Genomic DNA, 24699 nt, shown 5'->3' on the forward strand with positions numbered 1-24699 from the left:
GTTATCTGAGATTTTAAGGGGTAATTCTTTTGAAGGATTCTCAAATCCTTTTTATAACTATCTGGAGACAGGTCTGGCAAAGCAGGATGTCTCCTATTGCTGAGAATTGCTTAGGTGATGGGTCTTTCAAGACAAATCCTAGATCAGATAAGAAGTTTTGACATGCTTTTCAGCATTTGACTTGTTAATGGTGCCTTTTTGTGTAACAATGAAAAAGATCTTTGTGGAGGCTGTGGGGGTTCAGTCCTTCAGAAGCCTATTTCCTGTTGTTGAGAAGGCTAAATTCATCATGGAGTGGCAGTTTTTACTTCTATAAGTCATTAAGACTAACCCAGAACCCTGACAAGGTACCAAAGCCAAACTCTCTCTGATTTTCCCTATCAACCCCAAAAATATGCTAAAGACTGTCTCTCTCACTGCTTGCCAAGAGTCTCCCCAGTCATCCATGTTCCTGAAATGTCTCAATTTCAGAACCCACATGAACACCCTAAGAGAATATTCTGAAGTAACAAAAGCCTTTCAAACTATATTCTCCACAACATAACCAGAGCCTGCTTTCAGATAACATTTGTCTCCAAATTAACCTTATATAGTCAATCTAAATTTCCCTGCCTCCTCTCAAGAACACTCAGATCATCCACTTCTCTTATGACAGAGTTGCTTATGGAATTTACACAGAGAGGAATAAGATGGGGTATGATTAAAAACAGTATTTGCTCTTATTTTTAGTGTTAGAAGGAATGAGTGATTCCTATAAAAATATGACTTTCATATGCATAAGACATTTGTAAGACCAAATTAAGACCAGATCCCAGCATGGAAACTGGAGTTGGGCATGAAGCTTCACCCCCTAGCTGAGGAGCTGTAACTGTTAGCTACTGATTTGAAGGGTCAGATTTTTTTTTAAAGTACAACCCTTGGCAACACTTCAGTAAAAGACCACATATCCAAGAATGCTTGGATAACACATATTGGCATTGATGGGAAAGCAAGGGATGGCATAAAATTGGGTGAAAAGAGGGGCATGAAACTGGAAAGAGTTAAGAGGGAAAGATGGTGAATATGATCAAAATACATAGTATTAAATATTCAAGAAAATAATATAAAATTATGCCTTTTAAATGCCTTCGTCCTGAAAGAGAAGAGAAGACCCCTAGTTAGATTGCTATTAGGACTAAGAATCAAGTCAGATCAGCCTTTCTCAGAATCTCAGTTTGGCCATCATCTTTCAGCTCATAACAGTCTAAAGCTCCAGCCACACTGAACTATGTATAACATTACACATTTGAAACTAGAAGTCAGTAAATTTGGAAAATGCATAAATTATAATTTAATAAAGAACATAAAACGGCAACAGTTTCCATGATCTGAGTGTCCAGTCTAGGGCCTCTGCTAAAGTCTTCTCATGCATAGCCCATTACAACTTCCCCAGCAATCTTTTAGGGTACCACTACTGCTTGGACCTACTCTATGGCTCCAGTAATCTACTAACAGGCAAATCTCATTTTAAGAGATTTACATACCACTACTTAAAGATACTTAACACTTTATTAGGTATTCAGCATACCAGTATGGAAATTAAAATGTCATTATAAGCCAGCTATTTTAGCATGAATGTCTTTGAATGGCCTATTTGAATATGAAGTACAAACAAAAAGCCACATCTATCATGCAAGACACATCTAAATGTGGTACAAAGAAATCATATCATATTAGAATGTTATTTATCTATAAAATTTGTATACAGTGGACCAAAATAATGATCTTGCTTTCTTTCTTTGGAGGTTGTTTGAGGTCCAATACACCCATGGTTCTTGCGCCAGAATTTCCATCCTTGTTCTCTGCTTCTGCTTACAGACTGCTTAGGATGCTCAAGCATGGATTTTTCTCTTGTTCAGCAACCAGAAATGCTTGGGTTTCATTATCAAAGTCAGTAATTCGCAATCTAGAAAGATATAAAAAATTGATGGTTTTAATTATTTTTTCTTGTTTTAAGATTTAAAGTTTTTACTGTTTATGTGTTTATGTGCTGTTAGATCTAGTGGGGAAACCCCCACCCAATTCCTGATTCGGCATGCACCCAAAAAATCACGAAGGACCATCTCTTGATGTAATTACATGAGGACGTTTAATTACGGAGCTCCGGACTGACATTTATGCATCCCACACTTATGCTTATATAAAATAGTTTGAATCACATATTTATATGACAAATATAAGCCTTTGTCTACAAATAGACTACTGTAGATCCCTTAGACTATCATAAATATTCTCTGAGCAGTCAGAATAATCTCCAGGAGGGCAAAAATCAAATCACAACACAAAAATATTAAAAATGTTGAAATGTTAAAATGTTATCTCATGTCATTAATAACTAATGTGTTGGAAGAAAAAGGAAAGGAATGACAGAATGTGGGCAGATCCAAACAATCTTAAGTCATGACTGTCTGCATAAACAAAGTCATATTTATAAGAATTTTGATGGATTATTATTATAGTACTACCAAATATCACTAGTACTTGGGTACTTATCAGTCACAAGACAAGGAAGGTCTTTATACTTAATGTAATACTCCTGTAAGATGTCCCCTATTCTAAGTGACAGAACATTACTTGGATTGATTTATTTTTTAAATTTTGAAAATATTTTATGGTGAAAGAAAATGAGATTTTGTATCTTGTGAGTTGTTTAGGAGCCTGAGCCCCGGCCTGGGGCTGAGAACAAAGCAGAACAGACAGGGCTGTTGTTAAGACATTCCTAAGAACAGCTTGATTGTACAGGCAGGGCTATCTTGTCTGGGTCAACACCACCTGGCTGGAACCTCCCCTCTGTCTATTGCCCCTTGACGCTGGGTAAAGTCATACATCAACTGGTTGCTATGTGAACAAAGATAAGCCCCCAGCCCACAGGAACAAAGTCCTGATGCCCTGTAATCTTTCTGTTAATGTTTGAATAAGCCAATAGTGTGTTGCTATGCTGAATTCCACACCCCTAAGCCCCTTACCCCATAAAAATCCCTAGCTTTTGAGCCTCGTGGCCGACATCCATTATCTCCTGTGTGGGATGCATGTCGGTCCGGAGCTCCGTAATTAAACGTCCTCATGTAATTACATCAAGAGATGGTCCTTCGTGATTTTTTGGGTGCACGTCGAATTGGAAATTGGGTGGGGGTTTCCCCACTAGGTTCTTTCAATGGTAAAATGGCCATTTTTACTATGTTAATCCTGACAAATTCATGAGCATGGAAGACCTTTCTATCTTCTGAGATCTGCTTCGATTTCTGTCTTCAGAGACTTGAAGATCTTGTCCTACAGATCTTTCACTTACTTTGTTAGAGTCATACCAAGATATTTTATAATATTTATAACTATAGTGAAGGCTGTTATTTCCTTAATATCATTCTCATCCTGTTTACCATTTAAGTAGAGCAGGGCTACTGATTTGTTTAATTTTATATCCAGTAACTTTGCTGAAGTTCTTTGCCAGCTGTAGGAGTTCTCTGGTGGAACTTTTGGGGTCACTTATGTGTACTATCATACCATCTACAAATAGGGATATCTCAACTTTCTCCTTTCTAATTTGCATTCCTTTGACCTCCTTTTGTTGTCTAATTGCTCTATATTAAGTAGATACTGAGAAAGTGGTCAGCCTTGTCTGGTCCCTGATTATTGTGAGATTGCTTCAAGTTTCTCTCCATTTAGTTTGATGTTGGCTATTAGTTTGTTGTATGTTGCTTTTATTATGTTTAGGTATGGGTCTTGAATTCCTGATCTTTCTAAGATGCTTACCATGAAGGGGTATTGTATTTTGTCAAATGCTTCTTCAGCATCTAATGAGTTGAACAGAAATCTACAGATTCAATGCAATCCCCATCAAAATTCCAACTCAATTCTTCACAAAGATAGAAAGAGAAATTCTTAAATTCATCTGCAATAACAAAAACCCAGGATAGTGAATACTATTCTCAACAATAAGACAACTTCTGGGGAAATCACAATCCTTGACCTCAAGCTGTATTATAGAGCAATAGTGATAAAAAAAAATCACATGGTATTGGTACAGAGAAAGACAGGTAAATCAGTGGAATAGAATTGAAGACCCAGAATTAAACCCACATACATATGGTCACCTGATCTTGGACAAAGGAGCCAAAACCGTCCAATGGAAAAAGAAAGCATATTTAAGAAATGGTGCTGGCTCAAGTGGTGATCAGCATGTAGAAGAATGCAATTGATCCATTCTTATCTCCTTGTACAAAGTTCAAGTCCAAGTGGGTCAAGGACCTCTGCATAGAAACAGATATACTGAATCTAATAGAAGAGAACGTGGGAAAGAGCCTTGAATACATTGGCATGAGGGGAAATTTCCTGAACAGAATACCAATGGCTCAGGTTATAAGATTAACTATAGATAAATATAATCTCATAAAATTGAAAGACTTCTGTAAGTCAAAGGACACTGTCAACAGGACAAAACAACAACCTACAGATTGGGAAAATAACTACCAACCCCACATTCATTAGAGGGATGATATCCAATATGTACATTGAACCCAAGAAGTTAGACTCCAGAGAATCAAATAACCCAACTGAAAAATGGGGTACAGAGCTAAACAAAGAATTCTCAACTGAGGAAACCTAAATGGCCAAGAAGCATCTAAAGAAATGTTCAACGTTCTTTAGCGAAATACAAATCAAACCCTGAGATTCCCTGTTATACCAGTCAGAATGGCTAAGATCAAAAATTCAGGTGACTGCAGACGCTGGCAAGGATGTGGAGAAAGAGGAACACTCCTTCATTGCTGGTGGGATTGCAAGATGGTACAACCACTCTGGAAATCAGTTTGGCAGTTCCTCAGAAATGGAGGACTAATTAGCTATTAAAAACAATGACTTCATGAAATACTTAGGTAAATGGATGGAACTGGAAAGTATCATCGTGAGGCAGTAACCTAATCACAAAAGAACACATATGCTATGTACTCACTGATACCTGGATTTTAGGAAAAAAGCTCAGAATACTCACAACACAACTCACAGATCATATGAAGGTCAAGAAGGAGGAAGACCAAAATTTGAATGCTTCAGTCCTACTTAGAATGGGGAAGAAAATAATCATGGGAAATAGGAGTGAGGGACCTGGGCAGGAGAGAGAGCTGGAGAGAAAAGGTGTACAGGATCAAGTGTGGGAGAAGACAGGGGAGAAAATTGCACACAGGTGTGAAGCAGTGGGGAATGGGGAATGGGGAACGAGGGGTAGCCACTAGAAAGTCCCAGATGCCAAGAAGCAAGAGGCTTACAGGACCCAACAGGGATGACATTAGCTGAAATACTTAACACAGGGGAGATATAACCTCTAGAGACCATATTAAGAAGTAAGGCATGGCCTCCAGTTGAGGGATGGGATCACCCACCCATCTCAAAAATATTAACACAGATTTGTTCCCATCTAAAGGCAATACAGGGGAAAAGAGCAGAACAGAGACTAAAGAAAAGGCTATCTAGAGACTGTTCCACTTAGGGATTCATCCCATCTGCAGACACAAAACCCAGACATTATTGCTGATGCCAAGAAGTACTTACTGACAGGAGCCTGGTATGGTTGTTCCCTGAGAGGCTCTGCCAGACCCTGACCAATACAGATGTGGATGCTTGCAGCCACCCATCATTCTTAGCAAGGGAATCCCAATGGAGGAGTTAGGGGAAGGACTGAAAGAGCTGAAAGGTTTTGCAACCCCAAAGGAAGAACAATATCAACCAACTAGAATCTCTGGATCCCACCAACCAAAAAGTGCACATGGAGGGACCTATGGCTCCAGCTGCTTATGTAACAGAGGATTGCCTTATCTGGCATCAGTGGGAGTGAGGGCCTTGGTCCTGTGGAGACTTGATATGCCAATGTAGGAGAATTCTAGGGTGGTGAGTTAGTGTGGGTGGGTGGATGGGGGAGCTCCCTCATAGAAGCAGGGGGAAGGAGGATAGGATAGTGGGTTTGTGGGGGGTAAATCAGGAAGGGGGATAACATTTGAAATGTAAATAAGTAAAATAACCAATAAATAATATAAAGTAAGTGATTTTTAAAAGGAGACAGAATCAATATATATATATATACATATATATACATATATATGTGTATATATATATATATACACATATATATGTATATATATGTATATATATATATATATATATATATATATTATAGCATGCCCTCACCAGACACCAATTAACTGCACATAGTCTCTCAGTAATAGGTGGGGTTTCATGCTGTACTGGTACAGCAATGGCAGGATAACTATCAGTGTGACCAATGACCTTATTATTGAGTTATTTGCATTTTGGGTGTGTATGTGAACATGCAGCGGTCAGAGGTCAACATCAGGTATTATACTTGATTTTTGAGAAAGGGTATTTTACCAATTTGAGTCGATTGGATTCCCAGTGAACATTAAGGATACTCCTGTATTTACCTTTCCAATACTGAGGTTATAATTGCAAACCCCATGCCTGGATTTTTCATGAAGTTTCTGAGGTTTTCTGTAGGTTCTGCAGGAATTGTGGTTCCTACACTTGTATGTCAAGCCCTCTATGGACTGAACTCATATTTCTATATTAATTGATTATTACCTGCACATTTAAGATCTCAGTTTATCCCTACCAAGAAGATCAGAGGCCAGCTCACCCAAGTACGTATGTGGCACTTGTTTGCTGTTTCAAAGCTTCACACAGGACAACCAACCCATTGTAGTCCAAGGCGTTCTTTAGTAGGTTCATTGCCCACAGAGTCTTACACTGAGTAAATGTAGATGCAAGGTCCTCACAGCAGGCACCAGTTAGCTCACAGGCTTCCAACCTGCAACAAAAAAAGAATACTTCTATGTCAACTTGGTAAGGCCTGTGTTTGAGAAGTAACTTAATAATTTAAGCTAAGCTCACTCCATAACCTTTGAAGACAGGCTCTTAAAAGCCCAGTGTCCATGACATCAAATTAACCCTTGATTGGCAGATGTGACTACAATTGCCCATTCTTAGTATCCATGTCGGTGGTGAACTAATAGTTTCACTAATGGTGTGCTGTCCCAGCCCTTGAACCTAGGATGGAATTGTACCTCATACTGAGTACTACAGTGAAGTAATAGTGATTTCTAAGCCTACATTTCAAGCACCTTGATACCCTTTGATCTGAACCATTGAGATTCATTCTGCCATTAACTGGACTACATACAATCAAAATCCATGTCTTGAAGTTCTAACTCCCAGTGTCCTATGGGACCAGATTTTGAGACAGAGCCTTTACAGAGGCAACTAAGATAATGAAACTAGGGTGTTTTGCATATCTGTGAAGACACATGGAGAAGTGAGCAACTTTCAAGTCGATAAAAAAAAAAAAAAAGCCCGTAACATACTTCTTTCCATGGTCCTCTAAAGGAGCCATCCTTTTTAGTGGCATAATCTCACTTATAGCATCTACAACTGTGTTTATCAATAAATCTCTGTTGTATGAGCCACTCATTTTTTCTCATGCCAGCCAAAGCAGTTGCTACATCAGTTAGTTCAATCAAATAAGTCAATGAGATATAATCAAGGCACTCCTGTCATCTCCAGTGGCCATGCATCCATGTATCCATCTAACTATCTATGTACCCATGCATATAACAGCTATCTGACCTATGCATGCTTCCATCCATTAATACAACCATATATCTATGCCTGCAACCTTTAATCACTAACCAATACATACATACATACAAACATCTATGCATTTATCCAATAAATATGTATCCATTGATCCACATAATAAACATTTATTTCTTGCATGCAACCCTCAGTAATCCACCCATCTATGCATTCTCTCACCAAATTGGCATTCACCTGTATATCCATGCATCTCTTCATCCATCTATCTAGACATCTATCCATGCATCATCCCCTTATCTGGCCAATTGAAAAGACTCATTGCTTCTAGGCTTGAGCTTATAGAGTGGCTTATTTATACAACCACTGCTAGCTATTGTGGTGCCTCTATAAAGTTATTTATTTATTTATTTATTTAATTTGTTTTTTATTTTCATCTTATTATTTTGGCTACATTAATTCTTTGTATGAGCTAGTAGGTCTCCTGAAACTTGAGTCAGAGACAGTTGTGAGCTACCTTGTATGTACTGGGAAATAAACCTCTTTCCTCTGTAAGAGCAGCCAGTGCTTTTAACTACTGAGCCATCTATCTCTCCATCCTCCTATGGAGTTTTAATTTCTTTTTCTACATCAATCACCCACCTTTTGGCACCCTCAAAGATACAGCTGTAACATTGATCACACCTACCCAAGATCCTCTAAGTGGCAGTTGGGATGTTTTATGGCATCACACAGCAGCTTCACACCAGTGTCTTCTAGTTTATTGTTCGAAACATGTAGGCTGATCAGGTTCTGGTTGTTCCTCAAGACTTCAGCCAGGTCCTGGCAACCACTAGTGGTGATGAGACAATGTCTCAAACTTCAAGAGAAAATTCACAATGCAGTGGTTACTTCTGGATCTGAAGAGGAAGTGTTTCACAAGACTTTGATGCCTGAAACTTCAGACAGCACTGAGCCTCTCAGAAAACATAATCTTCTCAGTGGTTCATAGACAATGAAAAGGGAGTACACGAAGCAAACTAAGATATTAGCAATAGCCTTGAAGATGAACTGCAATACAGTGTAGTAAAAGTTAAAATAGGGGGCTGAAAGGTAGCTCAGAAGTTAAGAGCACACTTCTGCAAAAGACAGGTTTGTTAGCCAAAACTCATATGGCACTGCTCATAACCACCTATAACTTCAGGTACAGGGGATCTGATTTTCTTTTGCAACCTTCTCAGGTACATTGCACACATGATGTACTCAGAAGAACACAAACAGAAAATGAAGCAAAAAAATACCTTTTTGAGCAATGATTGATTATCGGAAACTCATAAGAAAATGGAGTTGGACAGTATGGATAGAAGTGACTACTGTACAGCTTTCAAGATTCACACTTTATATTAAGGGAGGAAAGATTACATGGCATCACAGACTTTGCAACTATAAGAGAAGTTGCTGACTGGGAACACTTATTGAAACAGCATTCTCTTTATTATCTTTGATCCACTTGCATTGTATGATGGGCTTATTTCTGATGAGCCCATTCTGTGATGATTTCTGAAATTTCAGTGTGAATCTCACACGTTTACCACATGCACATAGGTACAAAGTTCAAGGGAGTTGCTCAGGTTTCCCAGAGCTAGAGTTACAGAAAGTATTGAATCTCTGGACTTTAGTGCTGGGAACCAAACAGATTCAATTCAATAGAAGCAAGAGCTATGTACTGATAAGCCATCTTTCCAGCTCTCAAACAACTATTTCACATGTGAAAATATTTTGAGTGTAGTTTTTCACTTCATATTCTTGACATGTTTGTATTTTAGGGTTTTTGAAAGTGCCATATCATTTTTATTCTTTTTAATCTTTTTTTTTTTTTTGAGGTAGGGTCTCATTATAGCCCAGTTTGGCCAAACGAACCAACCAAGCCCATAAAACAGAGTATGGTGCCTACCAAGAGTATGAATGATATACTAAGTGTCACAAAATTGGATAAAACTTGATTTTCTCTCCCCCAACATATTTTTTAAAAAAAAATGCAGTATTTTTAAAGACCTCAAGTGTTTTATACTTTTAAACTACCTTTTCTTCATTCTTTTAGTTGTAGGAAAACATTGGTACTTTCAATGTTTTTAAAATATATCCTATAGTATACCTTTAGTAGGTTTTAGATTCTAAAATACTCAGACATTGATGGAGGGAAAAATAGATTCTACTTTGTGTTTTCATTTTGTGCTTTTTCCCCTTTTGAAAGAAGACGAAAATGTGATTCTGAGATTTCACACAGATTAACAGTGTTCTACCAGTCTCACAATCTGGATTTCTCACCAAAAGCTATTTGATCATGGAATACTAATCTACTTTGCATGATCAAAACAAATGCCACATTAAATTATTCAAATACTTTTTGACTTTAATTTGAAAACAAAGGGCATAAGTGGTTCAGTGGTAGAATTCTCACCTGCCATTTGGGAGGCCCAGGTTCAATTCCAGGCCCATTGCAGAGTCCAGTCCCTGCTGGGCAGTGGTGGCACATGCCTTTAATCCCAGCACTTGGGAATCAGAGGCAGGCCAGCCTGTTCTACAGAGTGAGCTCCAGGACAACCAGGGCTACAGAGAAACCCTGTCTTAAAAAAAAAAAAAAAAAAAAGGAAAAGAAAAGAAAGAAAAAGAAAAAGAAAAAGAAAACAAGACTGCTGCCATTTCTCTTCTCATTACTGTTACACTGCTATTTATTTTTCTATGGTAGAATGTCTATACACAATAACTAATTCACACATACATTTTTGGGTCCTCTCTTCCAAGTCTTTCTCATTCTTTGGACATGACATGTCTCCTACAGGCTCCTGTGTTTAAAAACTTAATCCCCAGATAGGGGAATTGATTTGGTAAGTAGTAGGACCTATGAAATATTAGAGTCTAACAGTGAGTTGTGGACCACTGCTTGTGGGCTTGAAGGTTGTATCCTAGGCCAAACATGATTTTGGTTCCATACTAAGCTTCCAGATCCACAAAGATGTGAAGAAATTTTATACACACTCCTACTACCATGAGGCCACTGTATCATGCTTTATTTTTTCTACCAGTAGAGATTAGACAATTCCATAAAATGACTAAATGAATCTTGACTCCCTTAAGTTGCTTCTGTAAGATATTTCAAAGTCACATTGATTACAAAACATCACTAAAGACTCTTCTATCTAGAATTTGGGGTACAATTTTTCATCTGATGATACCTATTCATCTTCTAGTACCCACTCCAAACATTTTAGTCATCTCTTAGACTCAAGCTATAATTCCTTTCTTTATTTTAGTTCTTTGTGTCTATAATCCAAGTGGGTGCCTACCACATATCAAAGCCATGTATGATACAGAGGTCAAGGCAGATATCTGTCCTCAGGAAAGAGTCTTCAGGAACCTGAGGTGAGTGACTATACCCTCTATCTTCTCAGGCATATACATTCCTTAAGAGGGCCTCCAAAGCCAGTCTCAAAGACACCTACCTTAGTGACTTCAGGACACTGTCTGGGAGAGTCAGAGATCTACAGAGAACCTTCAGCCCTTCATCCTTCAGGTCATTGGAGCTGATGTCTAGGTGGCTCAAGGTTTTGTTCCGCCTAAGAACATCTGAAAGGTAGTCCCAGCATTGCTCACTGAGGGAGCAGTTGGCCAAACTGTAGGGGTAAAAGGGGTGTATGAAGAGGGAAAAATATAACATTTACACACAGTAACTTATATATGTTTCTCAGAGTTGTGCTTTGAAACTTATGCTATGGGACTATATCAATGGGAAGATATTAAAACTAGTTACGTTGTCTGTGTGGTGTCACAGAATGTTGCGGTCCATGGACAGGATTCCTAGAGACTATTTTGCTCTAATAGCAGGTAAACACAGAAATCTATGACAATTCAAGGAAAGAAGAAATGCAGGCCCACCAAAGTACCCTTTTGTTGCATTCTAATGCCAAGGAAAGAGAGGCTGGGTACTAGCCCCTTATGAATGCAAACAACACCATCACCTTACCCCTATTCACAGCCAGCTTTCCTCCACACAGACACCACTTTCCCACAGGAAATGTTCTGTCCTTTTATGTTTTGGAATAAATCAGTCTGCTGAGATTAGGTGCTAGTCTTTTTTCTAACTCCTATTTTTCCATGTTGCCTTGAAAATCTAAGGATGTGTATGCTGCATGTGTGGTCCTGTGTGTGGAGGCTGATGCTGATGCTGGTGTCTTCCTCAATTGCTCTCTGCCTTGTTTTAAGACTGGGACTCACCAAGAAGACTAATCCTTGAGTTCTAGGACCCACCCATTTTATTTCTCAGCTCTGGGATTGCAGACATCATTTACTGCTGATATCAGCACAGAAAGTACTTCCACCCCCTGAGCCATTTCCCCAGACACACAATAGGGAGATTTTAGTAATCAGAGTCCATGTTTATACTATTTCCACAGTCTCTACAGTGTACCCCACCTCCTAAGGCTACTTACACTAAGTGCTCGAGAATGCAGTCTGGGTGGCACAAAGACTTGCACAGTGAGGCTATTCCTTTGTCCAAGGTGTTGGATGCCAAATTAAGATGCTTCAAGGTCTTGCTGCTGATCAGGACAGATGCAAACACCTTGCAGTCATCAGATGAAATGCTACAACCTGCTACCCTGCAGGAAAATGATAACATCATATGCTTCTCTGTCTTTACAACATTTTATTTTGCTTTCCCCATGAAGGTGTGGTACTTCTCAGAACTTGACGTTGTCATTTATTTTTTTAAAAATATTTGTATGAGAATATGTCTGTGTGTATATATGTATATGACATATGTGCCTTTTGTCTATAGAGGACAGCAAGTGGCTGCCATATCCCCTAGAACTAGAGTTATAGGTAGTTGTAAGCTGTATAAGTGGTACAGTGTAAGTGCTGAGACAGAACTTAAAGCTAGATTCACTACATGAAAGCAGGTACTTATAACCCTCTGAGCAATGTTTTCAGATCAGTTTAAAATGTACATGTATTTATTGGTGTGTGTGTGTGTGTGTGTGTGTGTGTGTGTGATGCCCTTGAGTAACCAGATGTAACATAAGCTATATTTATACATTGTGATGTGCTGTTTAAGCTTGCTGAAATTGAATGCCAAGAGCCAGGAGGGCTTTTCTGTCCCAGACTGAAGCATGTATATTGTAAATGCCCTCTAAGACTCTTTGTCTATATATGCGCTGGACCCTCTTGATCGGCAATAAGAAGTGAGGTGAGTAGCCACAAACAAGAGTGAAAACTCTGTTCCTGAGAATGGCTGGAAGGTAAGCCAGTACCAACCAAAGATACTGTTGTTTATGCCACAACATAAGACTATAATACCAAATAAACAAACAAAAACCTGTAGCCAAGCATGGTGGCACATGCCTTTAATCCCAGCACTCGGGAGGCAGAGGCAGGTGGATTTCTGAGTTCAAGGCCAGCCTGGTTTACAAAGTGAGTTCCACTACAGCCAGGGCTATACAGAGAAACCCTGTCTCAAAAAATCACCCCCCCCCCAAAAAAAAGACTATAATAATGGCATACATCATAAAAGTGAAGTCTGGAGGGAACACATGAGTGGAAAGAAATCTCTGTTCTGCCTGGACCTCCAGCAGGGCTGTGTCAAGACCTCTACAGTCTTTTAGGATGGATGAGCCAAGGCACCTGTCTTGCTCATGTTATTGCAGCCATTATCCATCTGCTATTGTTTCTTCTTTAACTTTGGCATCTGAAATGGACACCTTGTTCCTCCTCCCAGGACATGAGATTAGGATTGCCCTCTGATTGCTTCAGAGATGTTTCTTCAGTCAATTTCTTCTGGATGTGTGTAGGTTCTTATATGATGTCATCTTTAGTTTTCTCTCTCATTGGGCTATCCTAGTCTCCTCTGATGATGTGTCAGAACTGAGGATAATCTGCTAGCTATCTGTAGTATCTTTCTGCTACTTGCTATTTATTTTAGTAATTTAGTTATTAGTTTTTCTTGCTATATCATTCAATAAACTCAATCATTCAAAATCGATGCACGGTTATCAGAGATTAACAGTATATTATAAGATTAACAGTACCCAGGGCAGAAAAATCAGATAAAGTGCATATATTAAGAACTGTAGTCCTCCATATTCATTCCCACCCCATTTTCTGTCACTAGCTGCAACCAGGAACCACTCTCCTGGCCTCTAATACCACAGTCCTTTCCATTTTAAACTTTATATGTGAGCCACATGACATCCTTTTGAATCAAATTCTTGCCACCAACAATATCTGAGATTCATCTAGATATGATCAATAGCCACAGGATTTTCACCTAACTTACTATATCAGTCAGAATTGCAACTTTCTGGTATGAACACCTGCCGTGAATGGTTCAGGTAAGCCTCCATCTTTCATGGAGCCACAGAAAGTACACTCAGCTGTTAGAGTTCTGAGTTCTAAGTTACACTGGCAGTCATGAATCTGAAGCAAAGTAATGGTTTCCAAAGTGGATCTACCCATCTAGAAATTAACTTTCACATTCCATAATCAGTTCAATTTAAGAAAAATTTAAATTAGACTTACACTCTTTTGTTTCATGTGTGTTTTGCCTGTGTATGTCTGTATACCACATGAATACCTAGTGCCTGCACATGCAAGAAGTTATAAGATCCTGTGGAACTAGAGTTACAGAGGGTTGTGAACCACCATGTTGGGGATGAATATTGAACTCTGGACCTCTGGAAGAGCAACAATAGCTCATAACAACCTAGTGTTTTAAAGTATTATCAATTTCATCCATTTATTTATTTACATTTTGTATGCTTGAACTATTACATATACTATAGCATGGAAAGGACAATGTGGAGAATGTGGAACAAAAGAGAACAACTTGTGGAAGTTGGTCCTTTCCTTTCTCCATGTGGGTCCTGGGGATAGAACTCAGGTTGTGGGGTTGGCAGCAAGTGCTTTAATCCACTGATCCATCTCGTTGACTAGCTGAGATCAGGTTTTATAGTGAGGAAGTCTACACATGAACAATAGAAAAATAGGATACAAGTACACAAATTAAAAACTGTAGTCCTGTTATGGTTTTGTCACCTTGATACAAACTAGAGCTATCTAGAAAGGGAGTCTCAAAGAGGGGTTCTCAAGATAAGAATGGCCTGTAGGCATGTTTATGGACAATGTCTTAAATGAAGTTAACTGAGGTAGTAAGACTCCACCACTGTTGGGGGCACAGGGCACTGTTGGGGGCATTTATACAGGTCAAGAAACAGGATCCTGACCTGTATAAGTGTGAAGAAAGTTAGTTGTGCACTAACATGTGTGCATTAATCCACTGCTCTTTGCTCTTGACAGTGCATGTGACTGACTATGCATCCAGGTTTTGCTACCTTGACTTCCATAGTGATGGCCCAGAAGCTGAAATTCTGAATTTGGTAAACATTTTTTTTTCTACCATTTCTTAGGTCAAGTGGATCAAAATTAGTATGCACGCCTCCTTTGAGGAGAGCCAGTGAGAGTGTTAAAACACAAAGACTTACACAAGTTCCTCTATGTTGCACTTTGCCTGGTTCAAGACATCACACAACAGTTTCACATCACTGTGGGAGAGAATTGTGAGGCTGAGGTTCAAGTGCTGTACATTGCAGTTCAGAATCAACTCAAAGAACAGGTACTTTTCACATACGAAGAACACATTATTTGCCCTGCAAAACAAAGAGTGGTATCCATTGGTTTCCACCCAGCCTGAGCTGTTATCGTTGGCAAGATCCTATATTCCACAATAACCATATAACTCTAATTTTGTAAACAGCTCACTGGCTCTCAAACTGGGTGATTTTTCTCTTACATGTGGAACTTGTGTGGAAACATGTGAAGACAAGGCTTGCTATTACACCAGGAAGCTACTAGCAGAAATCCCCCACCCCCCAACACAAACTCTCCCCCCCATCATCATCATCATCAATCATCTTATAATTCATGGAACACCCCTCAAGAAAGAATAGTCAGCAACAGACATTAGATGTCAGAAGATAGTAAGATTCTTCTTTAGACTGCACAAGCCTTCATTTATGCTGTTAGCTAAGAGATGGTGGAAAGGCTAGTTTGTTACTTCTGTTGTATGCCTAAATCAAATAGACTTACACAAGAGCTTTAAGGGTGTAGGTGTAGTTGTAGTACTTCAAATTATTATACAAGACTGAAAAGGCTGATTCACTGAGATTAGTGTCTTTCATTCGGAGTTCCTGAATGTCCTTACTGCTTTTGAACACAGAGCAAATATGATTCCAAGCAGTGAGAAGCCTTTCCCTGTAACAGGAGAGAAAGGAATACATTCCACAGTTAGTAAGTTAAGTCACGGAGCTGGAGACATGGCTCAGTGGTTAAGAGCATTTGGCTTTTCTCCCAGATGACCCGAGTTCAGTTTTTAGCACCAACATGGTGGCTCACACTTATCCATAATTCCAATTCTAGGGTTTCCTGACACAGTCTTCTGTCCACCATGGACATTGCATGGACACCATGAACATGCACACAAGAAGGCAAAAAACATTTATAAAATAAAAATACATAGATGATAATACCTGCCAATACTTTCAAATTCTACTCATTTACAAAATGTTCAGTCAAGCCATTCATAGCACACAAATGTAGTAAACTGACTCCTATACTGAGTAAGGGTAGCTAGTTAAAGTCATTTTGTGTTTGCAGTTGGTAGTCAGACATATAACAAGGTCTGTGGGATTCTGGCTGTTACAGCTTGAGGTGGAGATGCAGTTAATATCTATTGGGAAAATGTCAGAGGATTCTGAGAATCCTACACATTAGGGACCAGACTCGTCTGGGGCTTTCACCTACCCTCCCCATTCCCACAACAGGGTAAGATAACCCAGATGGCTTGGCAGTGTTGAAGTTGAGAAAACCTGCTTTGTAGGTAACCTTGGTAGTTTTAGAATGAAAAAAATGAGGAAGGGGGCCATAGCCACTGAGTCAAAACTTACAGCAAGAACCTTCTGGCTCAAACTTCAGATGCCACTACTTACCCAGCTTATAATCTTGGATAATATTGGTGACTTCTACATCTACTTTTCTTACCTCTAACAGGATAATCAAATTCGCCTTGTAATATTTTGGTGTGTGCAGTGTGTGTGTGTGTGTGTGTGTGTGTGTGTGTGTGTGTGTGTCACATTATGTGTATGGAAGTCAAAGGACAACTTGCAGGAAATGGAATCAGTTTCCCTATGTGGTTGAAGGGATTGAATCTAGGTCATCACATTTGAGGGAAGGTCCCTGTTATCTGCTGAGTCATTTTGCCAGCTCACCTTAATAAGTTTTCAAGTGTGAAATGAGTCCCAGGGATAAACTCCAAGGCTCCTAAGGAATGAAGCTAACTTATTTTATTGATGTAGAAAGATCAGAAATTCAAGGCCAGCCTTGATGACACAATGAATAGAAGGCTAAACCATGTCTCAAAAATATAAGCTGGGGCTGCTATTCCTGGTAACATGCCAGCCTAGTATATATGATGCCCTGGATTCTGTTCTCAGGATGGACAAAATAGAGTCAAGAGACAGAAATTATACACATGTATTTTTTGTTGTTTAATTTGGTTATTTTGGGTTTGAGTTTTTAGTTTATTGTTTGTTTGCTTGCTTGCTTGTTTTTGACAGAATTTCACACTTTAGACAAGATTGATCTAGAACCCACATTGTAAGTAGCCCAAGCTACTTTAAAATGCTGAGAAAACCTCTTGCCTCAGTTTCCTGGGTGCTGGGGTTACAAGTATGACACCCTCATACCTCATACTAAGTGTGATTAATATGTTGTTTTCCTTACATACACTGTCTTATCCACTCTAGGCCTGCAATAATGCTTGGATTACAAGCATGTACCCCTATACTCAGTTGTATAGGAGTCTGGGGAACAAATCCAGGACCTGTACGTTATACCAGGCAATACTCTTGAGTACTGGGTTACTTACTGGATCCCTGTATATATGAACTGATGTATCACTGTGAATTCATAAATATGCACAACTAACAATTAACAAAAATAGTCAGGCCTGGCTGCAAGTTCCTTTAATTCCAGTACTCTGGAGACTGTCACATGAATATCTGAGTTCCAAGCTTGCCACAGCTACATAGTGAGACTCCTGTCACAAAACAATTAACAAAAATTATTAATAAGTTCAAAAGTTTAAAGGAGTCCATCTGGGACTCAAAATGGAGCTGACTGGAGACAGTTCAGTCTTTAAGAGTGCTTGCTTTTCTGCAGATAATAAGAATTTGGATCCCAACACCCACATCTGTCATTTCACTATAGCTCCAGGGGAATCTGATGACTTCTTCAGGCCACTGAGGCCACCTCCACACATGTGCACACTAACATGTAGCCACATGCAGATAAGTTAGAAATAAGTCTTACAAAACGGAAGTTGTTATAAAACAGGTGAATTTCTTATTTTTTTCCCTTAAAAGTTCTATATTCTTTTAAAATTTATTTTTTAAATCATATAATTTAAATAGTATCCCATCACTTTTTCTCTCCTGTCCCTAATGTGCACCACCAACTCTCAAGCTGCCATCTTTTTTGTCATACACAGAGAGAGAGAGAGGGGGGGGGAGGGAGAGGGAGAGGGAGAGGGAGGAAGAGAGAGAGAGAGAGAGAGAGAGAGAGAGAGAGAGAGAGAGAGAGAGAGGATGTATGCACACATATGTATCACACACATGCCTATACTTATTACATATACATATATGCACACAATCTGTTGAGTTTGCTTTTGTGGTTTGTGTGTATGTAGTTTCTAGGCTTACAACACACTATTGAACATCCAGTAAGGGTTATTTTGAATCTGTCAATATTCCATCAATACATCAGTACAGATTATGAAAATGGGACTGAAAAGAAAGATAATGAATGGACTCACGTATAGCTGTGTTCTTGAGCTCCACTCAGGACATTCTGGGTTGAAAAGGATAGTTTCTTCAGTGTAAAACAGTGTTTTAAGCAGTGGGCAGCAACAATAACATCAGAATAATGCTTAGCCACAAAGTTAATCTGTTCCATACGGTTCATAGCTTGTACTAAGAAGTCTTCGTCGTCCATCTCAAACAGACAGTAAAACAGCTTCATGCCATCTATCTGTTCTTGAAGCTCTTCATTGCCACTTATAGCTTCCAGGCACTGATACAACTGATGCTTTATTTCCTGGGACAACTGGTGGCCAAAAAATGCCTCTAGCTTTTTTTGTTCTGATTCATGTAAAAGGCCAAAGATGAAACAGCCCCAAAAAATCCACTGTACTTTGACTTTCTTTAGAAATGTAAACATGAGTTTCTCTATACTTTGAATATCCTGGCTAGGGTGGTCCACGTGGCTCTTTAGCAGATAAAAGATGGCTGCACAGACCTCCTGAACAGATGGATGGGGAAATATGTAAGATTTTTCAGATTCCCTGATATTTATAAGCATTCCAATGTCCAGTAGTATGGGGATGTCAGAGTCCATGATCCCATTTCTCCTGAGAGCCTCCTCACCAAACACAAATGTGTCAGTCCACATGCCCTCGGCGGCCAGAGAACATAAGCCCTGCAGCTGGTCTTGGCTTTTCTTACTTGGAGAATGAGCATTTTGGGGAATGAACAAATTGAAGATGTGAGTGGTATACAGGGAGGTAGTACAACGGCAAATGGAGACTGGGTCTCTTCCCTTCTCTGTCTCTTCTTTTAGACAAGTAGCCACCATCCAGCAGAGCACAGGGACCTGACATACAGTGAACAGGTGCTCATATTCTCTCACCAGACTGAAGGCTTCATGGGCTCTGTTCCTATCTTGGAATAATCTGTGGAAACTCATCTTAATATTTCTCTCCTTAAGTCCCTTTATTACTTTCAGATGTGTGTATTCAATCCTGTTCTCCATTTTTTCAAAACTCTCTGGGGTAGCAGAGATGAGGAGAGAGGATTCAGGGAGCATTTTCCTCCTGAGCAAACTGCTCAGCAGTACATTCACTGGCTGCTTCTCTGTACAGTTATCACATAGCTCCAATTCCCATTTGAACAAATCACACTCCATCCCTTCTAAGCTGTCGATGAGAAATAAGAGTTTCTCAGGTTTGGCTAGTATCTCCTCTATGGGAGCTGAGGGGCCAGGCCATTCTCTGGAGATCAATTCAGCCAGGCTAGCTGTCTTCAACTGCTTCACTTCTTGACAGCAGAAGTAGAAGATGTAGGAGAATTTGTGCAGAAACACTGGGCTTTCTATCCAGGTCAGCATTAACCTCTTCAACATCAGTGTCTTGCCAACTCCAGCAACACCACTCAGGAACACCACCTGTGGCTTTGATTCAGTTCCCTTTGATTGGAAAAGGTTCTCGATACAATCATAGTCGTCCTCAGTAAGTTTCTCCTTTAAAAAATTCTGAATACTAATAGTGAATGCTCTGGAACTGTCATGGGTCAGCTTGGTCTTCATATGAGCTCGATATAACTTTGGGCATCCTGAGTCAGTGAGCACAAGGGAAATAAATGCACAATATATCAAAGCTGATCATTCCCCCATATCTGATGATAACACTTTAATTATGAGAATGGCTCATTTAAAAAATTATTTTTTGTGTGTTATTGGGTTCCCATAGAGGGCAGATATGCTAAATCTCATCCCTATCCCCACCTGGATTTACCACTGTCCATGAGTAGCTCCACATGGGTGCTGGGAGCAAAACTCAGGTCCTATGCAAGAGTGAAACATGCCCCTAGCGACTGAGTCATTTCTTCTGTCCTCTTAGGATGTGTACATTTTTATGAGTTTGTAATCTGTTGGCCCAGAACAATGCTAGTTAAAGTGAGAGGATTTTTCACTAGCCCTAGATCACTGTTGTATTTCTCTGTGTGTGAAGAATGTTATACTGTTAAACTGTCACATGCTCTTTCAAAAGTTGTCACTTGAAGTCAGATTGTCCCTCTTCCTCATTTCAGACCCATCCATGTCTAAGTGTATTGGTTTCTTGGGTTCTTTTCTAGGAATGGGCTGACCCCTAACTCTGCAAAAGTGAAGAGAATAAAAGAGATGAAGAATAAAAATACCATGCCCTTTAGGACAGCTAAAATATGAATCATTTCAAACATATTTTATGACTGTTTTCCCCATGATATAAAAGTGCCTTCAATGGGAAAAGAAGCCTGAAGTAGAACCAAGGGAACCTAAACCATGGAAAAACAGCTCAACTGGGAGCTCCAACTGACTCCAATTTCCCAGTCTGGTTTCTGCTGGATGCTGTGAAAGTACAATTTGATGATGTTATAAGAGCCCAATTTGCTGATGTAACCCTACTAACATTGTATGCTTTTTCAATCGGGAATATCACTTGAGAGGATACTCTCTGCTCTGCTTGGGACTTCAGTTGGCTGCCTTAAAGAGGCTTACCCAGTCAATTTGTATTGGATGGTTTAAGGACCCAGTGTGATGATGTTTTGCTATCTATCAGTCAGTCTGTCTATCCATCCATCTATCTACCTACATACCTATCAACCTACCTACTGTTTATCTCTATCATTTCCTATTTATTATTTAATTTGACTTGTAATGTACTTAATGTACTCATTCAAAACTAAAAGCATGGCTTTCCTAGATAATACTCTGGACCATATGGTACCCTGTGCTGTGTGAAGCTGCACTACTGGGATGGTAGAAATACCAACCAGGTGTGACAGAATGCATGGCTCTCTAAACTCAAACATCAGATGTTATTACTATCAACAGAAGATTGACTACATAATGAAAACAGGTAGTGTCACACTGACATTAAAAGTATAGAATAATGGGGCTTGAGAGATGCATTAGTAGTTAAGGACACTGGCTACTCTGAAAAATGTCTTGAGAATGATTTGCATCACACACATCAATCAGATGGTTCACTACAGTCTCTGACACAGGATGAGAGGGCCTAGCTTCTGTAGACACTGCACTCACACACATAATCCAACACATGTGTATGCACATGGGAAATTTTTGAGAAGGTATCTTAAATTTTTTTTTAACATACACATATATATATGTCAAGGAAGCAAAAAGGGTATGGTTTAAAGGGCCAGAGGGAACTAGTGGGGAAGAGAGAAGGGAGAGTCACAGTGGGCAAATACCATGAGCAAAGCACAAGGATACACACACACACACACACACACACACACACACACACACACTGAAACACTTTGTATGCCAAGTATAACAATTTTTAAAAGGCACTTAATAAAACTAAAAGGCAGGTTGGGCAATCAGTAGAAACTAAGGAAAGCAAAGCAAACTGTTTACACAAAAGGTCTTAATTTAAGAATCAACAGATAGGGGCTAGTAAGATGCTTCAGGGACATTTGCCATCAAGCTGGATTACTTCACTTCCTGAAGCCAGGCAGGACTCACAGTGGAGGGATAAGGACAGCAACCTACCCACAAAACTGTCAACCCAAAATGTGCCCTGCCTACCTACAAGATGTTCAGAGAAAACGATAGAGCAGAAACTGAGGCAATGGCCAAGAAATGACAGCCCCAAATTGAGACACATCCCATCATCAAGAACCAAACCCTGACACTATTAATGATATTCCATTCTGTTTGCAGACAGGAGCCTAGCATAACCATTCTCTGAGAGGTTCCACCCACCAGCCAATGGAAAGAGATCCAGAGATCCACAGCCTAATATTAAATTGAGCTTGGGCGTCTTGTAGAAGAGTTGGGGGAAGGATTAAAAGAACTGAAGAGTGCAGGGTCTCCACAGGAGGACCAAAAGACTCAACTAATCTGGGCCCTTGGGTACTTCCAAAGACTGAACTACCAGATAAAGAGCAAGCATGGACTGGACCTAGCTTCCCCTGCCCACAGCATGTATGTAGCAGATGTACAGCTTGATCTTCATGTGGGACCCCCAAAAACTGGAGTAACTGCTCTTCCTGAATGTGTTGCCTGTCTATGGATCCCTTAACTGGACTGCTATGTCTAGTCTCAATAAGAGATTATGTGCCTAGACAAGCAGTGAGTTAATGTACCAGCATGGGGTAGGGGCAATACACAGGGGTCTCCTTCTTCTCAGAGAAAAAGAAGAGGGGGATGGGTGGAGGATTTGTGTGAGGGGTTATTGGGAAGAGGAGGCCTGATATTGAGATGGAAAGTGAATTTCTTAAAAAGTAGGGGGAAAAGAACAGCACAAAGACAACTTTTAAACATATAAAGGCTGGAGTAAAGAATATTTTATAGCCACAGATCTAAGATTATCAGTGGATCCTAAGCAGAATGAGCTTAGAAAAAAACCAAACCTCTAAGGTTATCATAATACAACACTAGAACATCAAAGACAAAGAAATGAGTTAAACCTAAAAGCATTCATGATATCTTATACCATGGTGAATATAAGTGTGACTTGTAAGGTCATGATGTTTATGAAACATAGCTTCTCTCTTATAAGTTTTTGCTTGCTAAAGATCAAAACAGACACAGACACAAATAAATTGAGAAATTTTGTTCCACACTATATGACATAGATGTTTCAAAAGCATATATGATACATATGTGGGAGGGAGAGGGAGGTATAATACATATGCATGTGGAGATCAGAGGTTGATATTGGACATCTTCAACTGCTTACCACTTAAGAAAAAAAAGAAAAGATTTGTTTTTAATTTGGGTGAATGAATGCTTTTGTTTTCATGCATGTATGTGCACTAGATGTGTGCAATACCCTTAGAGGATAGAAGGTGTCATTGGATCCCCTGAAAGTAGAGTTACAGATTGCTGTGAACCATCAAGTAGGTTCTGGAAACAGAGTCAATGCTCTCTGTAAGAGCAGGTGTTCTTCACCACTGAATCATCTCTTCAGGTCCTCCATCTCATTTTTGAGACAATTATTTTTAGCTGGCTTAGAAACTGCCAATCTGACTCACCAACTTGCTACCATGCTTTCCTTGTGCGTGGTTGCTGAGATCTAAGGTCAGTTTTTCATGTTTATACAGCAAGCACCTTACAGACTTAGTCACTTTCCTAGACCCCACGAATATGATCTATTACAGGTGTTTTTCTGTTGTCGATAACCTAAATCCATTTCACTATAGAATTAAGGCTCCAGTTTAGATTCAAGGGAATATTACTAATGTCCTGTGTAGAAGTTTAACCAACTAAGTTAGAGCATGATACACTCATACATTTGACCTCACAGACTAGACCTAATGTGTCAACATTAAGCTGCCTCCTTCCTCAAGGAGAAGAACATTCCATTCCACCTGCTGGCCCTATGGTAAATGGGCATGAAAAAGTTATCAAAAATAAGACATGATCCTCACTCAGTATAAAGAAGTTTTCATCAACTCACCATCAATCTCTCTTTTTGCTCTCTCTATGAGATCCTTCCTATTGATCTTCTGGAAAAATCTGAAGGTCATATCCCAGGCTGGCTTCTCTTCATAATGTTTCAACAGTAAACTGGCAAGGTCTTGCCGAGATGCCTTCTTCACTTCTGTCCAAGAAATCTGTTTCAGGCCCAACTGCAAAATCTCCTGTTTGAGGAACTCCTTAAACTTTACAAATTCCTTCCTGTTTAGCTCTTCCAAGTACCACATAAGGCCAAAATCAGAAAAGAAAGATGCCATTGTGTCTTAAGGAAGATAGACTCGTCTTCAGAGAGATGAGTATCAGGATTAAAAAACAGACAGGATCTGTGGGAAAATCAGGCAAAGCAGCTGAGTTATATAATTAATTAAAATTAAACAGAGGTCAAAGGAGAATGTTTGATCTCATAAAGTGTTTGCTGCACAAGTGTAGGGACATAAGTTGGGTCCACATCATTCATGTAAGAAGCAGGGTGTGCAGCCACAAAACCTTTAACCTACTATATGTCTGGCCTGCAAGATATGCTAGAACAATGGGGATGTAGAACTTTTGGGAGTGGACAACCAGTGACTGGTCCAACTTGAACCCCATAACATGAGAGTGAGCCCACAAATGGCACTACATGAATGGCCAGGAACCACTGGCTAGGCAGCCCAGAGACCTATGATTGAAGCAATCACAACTGTCCAAAGAACAAAAGTCAATAAAATTATTCCT

At 39.5% G+C, this 24699-nt stretch overlaps 1 protein-coding gene across 1 annotated transcript; it reads right to left on the reverse strand.

The window, feature by feature from the left end:
* Positions 1 to 1851: 1851 nt before the first annotated feature.
* Positions 1852 to 24242, reverse strand: LOC110298364 (NACHT, LRR and PYD domains-containing protein 4A). Its single transcript, XM_021167563.2, has 9 exons — positions 23966 to 24242; positions 18536 to 20108; positions 15754 to 15918; positions 15150 to 15314; positions 12105 to 12272; positions 11118 to 11288; positions 8324 to 8494; positions 6683 to 6853; positions 1852 to 1945 (listed from the first exon to the last, which is right to left on the reverse strand). The coding sequence occupies exons 1-9, from the start codon at positions 24240 to 24242 to the stop codon at positions 1852 to 1854; spliced, it is 2955 nt and encodes a 984-aa protein (XP_021023222.2).
* Between the last annotated feature and the right edge of the window lie 457 nt (positions 24243 to 24699).

This window comes from Mus caroli, unplaced genomic scaffold (assembly GCF_978045245.1).
Source record: "Mus caroli unplaced genomic scaffold, Mus_caroli_1 scaffold_8, whole genome shotgun sequence".
Taxonomy (NCBI): Eukaryota; Metazoa; Chordata; class Mammalia; order Rodentia; family Muridae; genus Mus; species Mus caroli.